The sequence below is a fragment of the Sycon ciliatum genome, chromosome 1 (genome assembly GCF_964019385.1).
Source record: "Sycon ciliatum chromosome 1, ocSycCili1.1, whole genome shotgun sequence".
NCBI classification, from domain to species: Eukaryota; Metazoa; Porifera; class Calcarea; order Leucosolenida; family Sycettidae; genus Sycon; species Sycon ciliatum.
In genome coordinates, this window is record NC_088643.1 from 31,441,535 (window position 1) to 31,453,717 (window position 12,183).

The window sequence follows — 12,183 nt, forward strand, 5'->3', positions numbered from 1 at the left end:
TGCTACTACACCATGTGTACAGTGAAACCTGTCTAAGGCGACCACTCAAGGTCAAGGGACGAGAAAAAGTGGTCGCCGTGGTCAGGTGGTCTTCTTATCCAGGTTCAGTGGGTCACGTGACCATATCCACATAATTATGATACTTCCTCCGTTAACAAAAACTTCGTGATGGATTTTCGAGGGGCTGATTTGGGAAAAAACGGCAGTGAAAGGAGTCGCTATCACTTTCTTGGCCTTCCCTGGCATGCCATGAAAGAGGTACGATGCAAGGAAAGCGACCTTTCACAACAAGCCGAGCGGAATCGATGGTTGCGCTGTGGAAACATAGGTGATGACAGTCATGGCGAGCGAAACTGAAATACCACTTCTTCGAGGGGATATTGCGCTGCTTGGCCTAGCGCCTCTTTACCACTTTAGCAGTAAGTTGGAGAGTGATAGAGAGCGATAAAACGGAGCAGCGAGCCCACAAAATGAGCGAGTGAACAAGGAGCTGCTCCGATCGCACGGCTCGATGAGAATAATTCTGAACTCAAGTTCTTGTTCAACCTGCGCAAAGCCCAGATTCGAATGCTGATGACCATGCTTTATTTCAGAAGTCTGCAGTCCGATGCGAGTCTCGTGGCTGAAGAAAGTCGACTGGACTTGCTAGCCGCTGCCGTTCAGTGCTGGCAGGGGTATCCATTAGAGAAAATGGAATCAGTTTGGCTGTGCCTTCACTCCTCGTTTCGCGGAGTTCTGGAGAGCGAAGGTGAAACCAGGGAGTCGTAAAATATTTTTCACGACTCCCTTGTGGAAACGAGTAATCGCCATCGCGGTGGCTCATGCGGCTTGAAAGCCAACTAACTTGAACGACGGCGACATCAAGGTCAGCGGAATGTGATCAAAGAAGCCGAGGCAAGGCTGAAACGAGCTGAACAACGACTCGAGAGAGATGACGGTTCGCGTGCAGCAGATGACGACAGCGAAGCAGGTCAAAAATGAGTCGAGCGAAAGCGACGCAAACTGAACTCTCTGCTCATTCCGCCAACAGTTTCTCTTGTAAAGACGCTGTACATAGACTGAATTACCTTCGTCCAGTGATTTGCAGTCGATACAAACTGTTCTTGACCTGTTCTAAGCGTTTTCATATCCATCAAAATCCATCACGAAGTTTTTGTTAACGGAGGAAGTACATCATTTGGATCAGTGTATCACACTGCACATATCTATGCTACTATACGACTCATGTGCCTGGGGTCCTCAGACCTGTCAAGTGTCGTGCATGCACCATGTACATCAGGGGCGTAGGAGGGGTTTTGGAAGTGGTACGACCGAAGGTCGGAGCGGCCGAAGGTCGTGTTGGAGGGGGTCCGGGGGACCTCCCCCGGGACAATATAAAAAAAGACACAAAATCCTGCGTTCCGGGTCTGTGCAGTCGAGTCGAGTACAGTACTCAGTACGACTGCAGATGGATGGCAGATCTACGAGTACGAGCCTAGAAAAAGGTCAAAGTCTGATGCGCATACTACTACCGTAAAGTCCGGAGCAAACGCCCACCCCATTTTTGCAAGATCTGCTGGCCTGTACACACTGACCCCATGCACTGTCACCCCTACTGTACGAAAGTGCATTTCACACGCGTAGCGGGAAGAGCACTTTGCTACGGTAAACTATGTCCACTTTTCCTGGTTTCAAAATCTCTTTAGGCACGTGCACACTAGCCACGAGCTAGCTCGTAGTGATTTTATAATGATGGTTGTTTTATTTCGCAAATCCGAGCGGGTTTTCTTTCGAATAACAAAGTAGCGAAGAACAGAGTATTAAGGAACCAAATACACTTCTGACGGTGTTTCAAGCCATCATTTAGAGATCACACAACGCCCAAAGTCAAGTGTTTTTCTTGAGCACTTCGGAGTTTTCAACAAGTTAGCAGCGACTTTGTAGGTGTAGCTTCTGTGACATACCCTGTTCGACTTGCAACTGCCATATTGGGACCAGTCAAGTCGTTGACTGACGCTTCATCAGAACAATTACTGTTCCTGACAGCGCGACATCGTGGCACTGCACAAATTTCTACGGCATTACTCGTACCACATGGAGAACGAACTACCACAAAGAGGACACATTTATCGAATGAAAGGAAATCTCGACAGAAGTTATTTCTTTGCAGGAAGATGATGACAATCGCTTTTGCACAGAGTCCTGGTAGGACATAGGCAGTTTGTAGGCATTACAGTCGTACGCATTCGACCTTCATGCCAGTTGTTTACAACTATATTGACCTGAAAAAGACGAAAATAGTATGGACTCGCTGGGGTGGGCGTTTGCTGCGAAGTGGGCGTTTGCTCCGGACTTTACGGTACTAGTATGCATCGATGGATCCTGATTTTTTTATTACGGTTTTGCACGTTCCGGACGGACCACAGTTTTGGAAAAGTGGTACGGCCATGGTCGTACCAGTCGTAGCGGGTGCTACGCCCCTGATGTAACATGTACATGTACACTTCCTGCACTGATGTGTAGATCTACCATGCATGGTGCACCATGATGTGTAGATATCTATCATGCATGGTGCACCATGCAATGCGTACATTTGCCTGTACTAGCACGGTGCAACGCGGTCGCGGGTCGGTGGTCGTCGGTCGCGTTGAGCGAGTGGTCGCCTTATCTGAGCTGTTTAGAATGTGAATGCGTCCGTGACAAGGAAAAGTGGTCGCCATGGTCGAGTGGTCGCCATATCCGAGTGGTCGCCATTACAAGTTTTACTGTATGTTTAATGTGCCATTATACACCTAGTTTGAAGTACATTATGGGTGTCTTCCTTGCCTGCAGGTTCTTCCTCTTCGTCAACGATGGAGAGACCATGCGCAAGGTCTTCAATAACATGGGGGATGCGTTTCGCCTTCAGTTGACACTCAGCGCTCCCATCATGCTCGGCAAGGATAAGAACATAGCGTACATGAATGGTCCAGCGCACAAGGCCCTGCGGAAGATGCTGCTGCCGTTGTTCACTCGCAGTGCCCTGGGTGTGTATCTGTCCATCCAAGAGGCGACCATTCTGGAGCACCTTGATCACTGGATCCGCAGTCGGGGCAGCGTTGACACCTTTGTAGAGATGAGGCCACGTATTCGTGATATGAATGTTCACACTTCGTACAAGGTGAGTCTCCTGTATTCTGTCGGCGCTGTGTGCAGAGTCACAGTTCCACTGTATGCTGCACAGCAGGTATTGGCATTATTTAGTAATTCCTCGAGAGTATTATGTTTTACTATTGCATTGTCAGTACTGGCAGGCCGTGGGCTTGTTTTCTAAGAGTAAAAACACGTACAAGTAGAAGCTGAAAATAGCCATTAGATTGGATCAGTTTTTTACTGAGCAGAGAAATAGTGACCCTCAAGATAATAAAAAAAGCTGCAAGTTCCGACTGTAAGTTAGCATTTTCCCACCATATCTGCAGTGCATTTCTCAAGATCTTCCTGCCAGCCCCCTTTGCAATCGGTCTGTTCATTCGGATGTTTGAACTGATTGTCGGTTCCAGCGTGAAGAGTCAGTTTTGTGGAAATTGCAGTCACGGGCAAAGAAGAGGGCAAATGCCCGGGTTAGGATGTGATGCACCATCTGTGTCTTTGGTGGGCAGGTTAAGAACATGCATGTGCATATTATACTAGTATAATAGTATTATGTGCTGTGGAGTTGTGTACAGTAGATTGCCAATTATCCGAACGTCAACTACATGAAATGCCAGTTTCCACTGAATTGAAAGGACGAGAATGAGTTTCCACTGAATAGAAGGGACAAAAAGTTGTTTTTCCCCACCCGGGGCACCATTCAAGGAGTGCACAAGATGTGTTGCAACAGGTTGGTGTGACAACGTATCACAGTTGAGTCATTTTGAGGAGCTAGAGAATGAGAAGTGATGGAAACATGAGGGAATGTGCTTAGATGGACGTGTGACTGCTCCCTTTTCCGAACTTTCTCCTCATCCGACCCCCCCCCCCCCCTCTCTGGAGGCAGCCGGCTCACAAGGAGTGCGGACAATCGGCACTCTACTGTACGTGGTAATTATTCGAGGGCGATTTTAGTTGATAGTACAAGTAGTTGGCAGTCAGATAGTCAATAGGATTCAACTTAGTTGATAAGGAATTTGGGTCAATTGCTTCAGCCCGAAGTATAAATCTCTCTCTCTCTCTCTCTCTCTCTCTCTCTCTCACACCGGCAGGTATTTGTTGGGCCATACATAAAAGATGACGCTATGATGGAAAACATGTCTCAGCTATACTTCAAGCTGAATGAAGGTTTCTTAGCTCTTCCTATCTCTCTTCCTGGAACCACCCTGTGGTATGCAGTGAAAGCAAGAGAACAGTTGATTGACATTTTGAAGACAATGGTGGCCGCATCTCGCGATCACATTGCCAACGATGGCGATGTACGCTGCCTGTTGGATGTTTGGATGAGGGCAGTGAAGGTGGCTGATGTGATGGATGAAGGAGAAGAGGCAGCAGAGATCACAGCTAAACACAACACCGAAGAGGAAATTGCCTATCACTTACTGGATTTTCTCTTTGCCAGCCAGGTATGTCTGAAACGCAGTACAGTGAAACCTGTCTAAGGCGACCCCTCAAGGGACGAGAAAAAGTGGTCGCCGTGGCTAGGTGGTCTTCTTATCCAGGTTCAGTGGGTCACGTGACCATATCCACATGTCACGTGATACATCATTTTGATCAGTGTATCACAGTGCACACACCTATGCTACTCTAGCACGACTCATGTGCCTTGGGTCCTCAGACCTGTCAAGTGTCGTGCGTGCACCATGCACATCTACACTTCCTGCACTGATGTGTAGATCTACCATGCATGGTGCACCATGCAATGCATACATTTACATGTACTAGCACTGTGCAACGCGGTCGCGGGTCTGTGGTCGTCGGTCGCGTTGTGCGAGTGGTCGCCTTATCCGAGCTGTTTTGAATGTGAATGTGTCTATGACAAGGAAAAGTGGTCGCCATGGTCGAGTGGTCGCCATGGTCGAGTGGTCGCCATGGTCGAGTGGTCGCCATTACAGGTTTTACTGTAGTTTGATGATGCAGGTTAATTTTGAATGTTGAACCATTTTTAAATCTACTTTGAGAGAACAAGGCACAGTGTTCCTAAAACCTGACAAAGTTTTTCCCAGCTGTGCTGTGAATCCCCTCAAGGCACTTTCCAATCGGGTTTACGAGCATACAGTCAGACCTCGCTTATCCGGTCTTTTTATCCGGATCCCTTGCCATCCGGAAGAAACTCATTGGTTACCGATTTACAGCATATGTCATGCATACATACACTATGTGTGTTCGATTATCCGGTTCCCTCGCCTATCTGGATATTTTGTGGAAATGCGCGTGTGCGGGTAAGCGAGGTCTGACTGTATTGTGAAACTGGCTAATGATGAAAAACATCTAAAACTTTTCTGAAATGACTTTACTATGACATGCAGCAGTCGAGCACAAGCCCATGTCATTCACCACTCAAACTGAACCACTGACCCCCAGCCAAGTAATACCCCATCTGATCCCCAGCCAAGCAATACCCCCATCTGACCCGGACGACAAAACAATGTGCAATCTGTAGTGTATAGTGTTTGTAGCCGTATTGTCTCTCTCTGTACTGTCTCTCTCTCTCTCTCTCATCTGTGTTTATAATTATGTTCATGCTCGTTGTAAAATAAATCAGTCCTTGTCTTGTCCGCAATGGACTCCTGCGTGGCTTGCAGGCCGAACATAACACAATCAGTGCATAGAGGTACAAATAAGGACTGTATTTGTCTAGTGTAATGGATCCATGTATGGTACGGGTCAAGAACTACCGTTCTGCCTCCATGGGATGCCACCACCACAGGGTAAGGTGAGAGCAAGAGTGGTTGGGTCATTGCCATATAGGGTGGTTTCACATCTATCACATGCCATGTTAGTTCCAATTCCACTCAACCCCTGCATCTACGGGTCACATAATGTCAGCCATGTTGGTTCCACTGTACACATGACATGATCACTTTTGTACACAAATTTAGTCACATGACAAACTGATGTGAAACCGCTCTATTCAGAGGAGAACCTTGAGCCTTCTGTCTTACCTTACTCACTGTCTGAGCCAGACAGCTCCGCTTGGAATGAGCTCATGATGGCGGCGCAATGTCCGTATAATGATACATCCATGGCCGCATGAGTTTCTTTGTATGGTGAGAAATCACAGCGCGTGATCCTGGTCGAGTGTCACATGATGGTAGAGGTCTCCACCTGGCTCACCTGACTCACCACTCAGGCTAGTGCAGCATGGGAATAGAACCATCCAGGATACTGCTGCTCAGTGTAGTTGCTGCCTCCGTCACTATTGAGATGGAACAAGCAATCCAAACAAAGCTACACATTCTCTTCTGACTCTAATGTTCCTATCTGCATTTCTGTCAAAAGGATCAAATGGGAAAATGCAACAGAGCTTTGCTTCACGAATCATTCACTCTGGTCTGATCATTGGTTTGTTGGTCAATACCAACTAGTAGGGCATGTATTAGTTCTCCTATATGGGACCAGAAGTGGGCTTCAACTGGTGTTGAAAGTGCAGCAGTGGGATGATGCAACATTTCACTATTATAGATGATGATAATCATCCATGTCTTCATGATCCCATATGGATGTGATAGTTGTATAAGTTAGTCAGATGGAATGAGGGCATGTGTTAAGCCACCAGGGATCGGTTGCATACTGGCAGATGCCTGTAAGCAGTGCTGTGCATCAGCCTGCTACACATGTACCATACAATTTTCTGGATTATAACTTTTTATATGCCGCACTGACAACACCTGTAATTTCACCCAAAAAACGTCACGCGATGCGCCAGGCTTATGCTACGATGGTCAAATTCAGCGTGATAGAGCAAATTCAGCGTGATAGGGTGAATGTCTGTATTTCATGACTAAAAATCTGATTGCGGCTTGTACTCCGGAAAATACGGTATGTATTTCTAAGTAGCTACATGTACATGTATGCAAGCATCTTACTTTGTTATAATAGCTTGGCGATGTGACCACCATTACCTGCTTGGCTGCCTGCCTTCCTGGCTGTGTGTTTGTCTGTTGTAGGATGCATCAACATCATCACTTGTGTGGATGGTTCAACTGCTTCATGACCATCCAGATGTGCGTGAGAAGATGGTAGAGGAACAGCGCATTGTTCGTCCCAACAATGAGCCACTCAGTACAGAGAACATTGAGACTATGACCTATGCGAATCAGGTATGTCTTGCTATGACCTATGCGAATCAGGTACTGTAAGACATGTTATTATAACGAGTCGCAAATTTAACGATTGTCCAAAATTCATAGGTTAACGAGAAGATATGTTAACGATCTTGCAGTATTCTGCCATATCCACACACAGCATATATGAAGCAGTACGGCCTCAACGGATCTTATTATAACGAAGAAATGTCATCCGTTAAAACGTTAGATTTGCTTCCTCGTTATATATACATGTCTTACAGTATGTCTTGCTATGACCTATGCTAAACAGGCATGTCTTGCTATGCCCTATGCTAAACAGGTATGTCTTGCTTGTTGATGCAGCACAGTGTGTACTGCTACTGCTACCAGGAGTGGAAACACTCTTGTGAAACGTCCTGCACTTTCTCTGTGCAGTGTGACGATGTTAGAGTTTCATATCACATGGCCCTGTTCAATGGGCTACATCGGATGAAGACTAAGTATGCAAGAATGGCGGCATGGCCGACAGAGAGAGAGAGAGAGAGAGAGAGAGAGAGAGAGAGAGAGAGAGAGAGAGAGAGAGAGAGAGAGAGAGAGAGAGAGAGAGAGAGAGAGAGAGAGAGAGAGAGAGAGATAGAGAGAGATAGAGAGAGAGAGAGAGAGAGAGAGAGAGAGAGAGAGAGCGTACGGTACGGTAGCATGGTATCCAGACACGAAGCAGGACATCGTGTCCATTCAAGTTATACGAATAGTGGGCAGTGGCGTAGCTCGGGCAATATTTGTATGGATACTAGATGTCTTTGGGCAACCAAGTCTAGATGTATTTAAGGTCCTTGATACAGATGACACAATATGTCATGTTATTCCACTAGAGCGGGCTAGGGGAAATATCTGGCAGTTGCAATATACAATACAGAAGCGTGTAATTGATAGCAAAAGTTAGTACACTGTTTCAATGTATATAATTATATTATAAAATATAAATACAGCCTCTGTGCTACGCTTACGAGTCCACAATGGACGAAACAGTTCCGCCCGCAGATTGAGTAGATTACAGGTTATGTAAGCAGCATTTGCGACAAATACATGATACTGGTTCAGGCTGGTGTGAGCCGCGGTGTTCACACAATAATTGGGAGAATGCTCCGTGGTTTAGTTGCTTGCGACTTGAAAATAGCAGACCTAGTTGATGGCCAAACTTGTTGCTCTCCCCTCCAAACTACATGTATGTGCATGTGAAACTAAAACCCATCACTCACACACTTGGAAACGGTCAGCCAGGCGTAGGTTTCCAGCCAGTGGCAACTGAGCCTTATGTGCTGGCCACGTACTTTCATCGCCAAGAAGCCATAACGTATGCATGGACTGGTAAACCTCCTAGGTGGTCGGAAATGGTGCTGCAGTAGCTTAAACGTCTCCTTTGAACTTAGCGGAAACTGGCAACTTCAGCCACGAGCCCTGCGCACCAGCCACTGTCCTTGCACTTCTCCCTTTTTCCGGATCATCAAACGTTCAGAAAACGCCGGCATCGTCAACCAGATGCTGAAGATGAGTACCGGCTTCATGTAGCGCTGCAGGTTCCAAAGAATCACCTTGACAAGACAACCGGGACCATCCTCGGGTGACGACAACTCCCCCAACGTTCCAGACTAATATTGAGAGTCAGAGATTCTCGGAGAGTCCACACTTTCGGGCTGCCCTGAAGCGAATTCGCCGCCAGAGTCGACAGAATCGGGCACCGACACAGCGTCAGCGCTTGAAGAGTTGTCTGAGCAACCGCTATCATTACGCTTGGAAGAAATCGCTGAAAACAAATCTCCAATTTTCGCTTGGTGGAATCGCTTCACACGTGTACCTGACACACTGACAGAACTTGGAAATTGGTGGCGAAGAATAAAAAGAAAATGAAAACAAACTGAAAGCTTTCGAAACAAAGAGACTGTGACTTTCCGTCTTCGACTCCAGTTTTGCTAGTGCAAAATGTGGGTGTGAATCCGCACTGCACCGGTGCTGTGCAGCATTGTTGCAATGTGGTTCATACAGCTAACGCGAACAGCGGTTCAAAGAAGTCCAAGCCTATCCTTGAGCTTCACAAATAGACTGTAGATGTCCTACTAGTACATGGTTACATTACATGTGGATCCTGCGAACCCTTCTTCACTTCAGTCAACAGCAGATCTACTCAGTAGACTCCACGCGTGGAGTCCGCAGTGCCTGTAGACTTGTCCATGATCTGATAGTAGTACAGTGCATGTCGACATGTTCTGGCCAACCAAGTATGGATACCTGACTGCAAAGTATCCACTCTGGCTACGCGCCTGAGTGGGTGTGTATGAAAGAGCTACACAATTAGACACCACACAAACACTTTGCCACGAATGTGAACTACACGTATATACAATGTCTGATTCTATTTTCACTCTGCACACCTTCATGTACATCATATTCATAGACCTTTCCGTGTAAAGAAGACAGTTCTATATTATAGAGTTTACGCGATTACGTCATCAGATGAGATGCTTTGGCAAAGTCACTGACTCACTACACACCAATGCACTAGCGACTCTTGCTACATACATAGCGCCCATTAACAATTCTGCTGAATCACTCTGTATATTACCTAGCAGTAGCACCCATCATCAGTTCCACTGATTCACCACAATGACATCATGTGCATAACCTCTATACTGAGGTCACATGACACACATCAATCATGTGCATAGCCTCTATACTGAGGTCACATGACACACATTGTATGCTGAGGTCATGGGACACATATTGCATGCTGTACACTGCACACATTGTAACATGCATTTCTTTGTTTTCTTTTCATGTTTGCCACGACGCAGGTGGTGCGGGAGGTGCTGAGATACCGACCCCCTGTGACCATGGTACCACATGTTGCTGTGAAAGATTGCCAGCTGACAAGTGACTACAAGGTGAAAAAGGGCACCATTGTCATACCCTACCTCTGGGCACCGCAGCATGAAGACTTTGAGGAAGGAACATCATTCAGGCCGGATCGCTGGAGTCCTGAGAAGCGCACGGAGGCACACGGCAAGAGCTTCCTCGTGTTTGGTCACGGCCCACATGTCTGTCTTGGTCAACGCTATGCTATGAACCATCTGGTAGCATTCGCAGCACTGCTAGTGACACGGACAAAGTGGACGCGGAAGGTGACAGAGAGTGGAGACAAGATCATTTACCTCCCTACCATCTACCCGGCTGATGGCTGCATGGTCAATGTCCAGCCAGCGTAATGCAGTGGTATGATGTCATCAATGATGTCATTGGCAATGTACATGTAGCTAGCTGCATGGCCAGTAGTATACACTAAGCATGAATCATACTTACGTACGGTGGAGTCACTTAGCTTGTTGGTGGTTCACTCCCATGCAACATACAAGTAGTCTTGTGCTAAATTGTGAAGCCTGCAAAATGTGCAATGCAATTATCAGTCTTTGCAAAGGTTTACTCAAACCAGCCTAACTTACTCAATAGCTCTGTTTCTTGCAACTTACTCAATAGCTCTGTTTCTTGTTGATGCATTTAGCAATTGTACCTGGCTGCGCTGGAGTACCTGTAACAGTTACATGACAGGCGGCTATGGTTTTGTTCCACCCGCAGTCACCTAGACTGAGAAAGAATCTCAAGCTGATAGATATACTATTGATTGTGCAGCATTCAATGACCCCATTCGTTTTAGTCTTGGCCCGTATGCTTGATCTGATTGTTTGAGGAACTAAAAGGATTTCCCTTTAGACCAATCATCTTAGTGATGTTCCTAAACATTATTCGAAATTTCAGCGTCTCCGTTCTTACTCTGTGCGTGTCCTGCTATTCAGTCTTTATTCACATCATCAGTAGTAGTAGTAGTAGTATTTATTATTTGACTAGGGGAGTCCCAACAGGCATGGCCGTGTTACAGGGAACCCTAGGTGAATCTTTGTGAGGTGAGCAAAAGTACCAGCAGATTGTGCCTGACGACAGTTTGGAGGAAGAGTGTTCCACCGACCTGCAGCCAGAAAAGAAACTGAGCGCAGTCCATACCCAATATGTACAGTAGGTAATACTAAGGCAGCTGTATCCTGGCCACGAGTACGAGCATTTGTGTGCGGGCCAACTGAACGCAGGAGAAACAGTGACTGAAGGAGGGGGCTAGCAATTGATGACAAGCAGCGATAGACCAAAACGTCACCATGGTCACAGAGTAGGGCGGCTACACTGTGCAGGCAGTGTTACATGAAAACACGCTGACGTTTCTATAGCCTTGCTTCCCTTGTGACACGTTTCTAGACTATAGCCTTGCTTCCCTTGTGACACGTTTCTATAGCCTTGCTTCCCTTGTGACACGTTTCTATAGCGTTGCTTCCCTTGTGACACGTTTCTATAGCCTTGCCACGGGTGTTTCGCAGTGGCCACTCGTCAAGATGGCGGCAAATCCGAGAGTACAAAAATTTCGACTCTGAATCTCGCACGTGCATGCAAAATCTAGCCTTCTGCAGAGCTAGCTAGCTAGCTACAAAGAAGCTGGGAAGAGCAAGTAGCCAGCGTAGGAACGAACGACGACCTTTTCCGAGAGAGAATGTGGCTCTTTTCATCCCAACATTTTACTCGCCACGCTCTCCCTCCCAGCTTATTGATACGAGTATGTGCTACCAAGTAGAAGTCTCCATCTTCAGAGTAGGCCAGGCAGAATCGCAAGGTAGAAATACTTGCTCACTTGGTTTTTTTGGTCCAGTTTGAGGTGTTGATGTGATCGTTGTGTACAACTCGAAGTGACAAACTTGAGACCCCCGCGCCACAAAAAACTAAGGCGCGCCACAAAATTTCGTTTGGCTGTTCAATGAAAGGATGTATGGAAGCAGGGATAAAAACTATCGTGGCTGCCGGCAAAACTCCTAGTAATGTAATAAACGGGGGTGTGACTTTGGTAATTCCAAGGAGAATGTACGCACGGCCATTC

At 46.7% G+C, this 12,183-nt stretch overlaps 1 protein-coding gene across 3 annotated transcripts in view; it reads left to right on the plus strand.

Annotated features, from left to right (window-relative positions):
- LOC135822918 (probable cytochrome P450 524A1) overlaps positions 1-11,023 on the plus strand; it is a 13,876-nt gene extending 2,853 nt beyond the window's left edge. Inside the window, exons 2-5 of one of the 3 annotated variants that reach the window (XM_065335761.1) lie at positions 2,812-3,139; positions 4,200-4,553; positions 7,098-7,280; positions 10,067-11,023. In XM_065335761.1, coding sequence (XP_065191833.1) covers positions 2,812-3,139; positions 4,200-4,553; positions 7,098-7,280; positions 10,067-10,477 — 1,276 coding nt within the window. In that variant the 3' untranslated portion in view covers positions 10,478-11,023. The remainder of the gene's footprint in view (positions 1-2,811; positions 3,140-4,199; positions 4,554-7,097; positions 7,281-10,066) is intronic. The other 2 variants (XM_065335768.1, XM_065335775.1) reach the window with 2 other exon arrangements.
- The last annotated feature ends 1,160 nt before the right edge of the window (positions 11,024-12,183 follow it).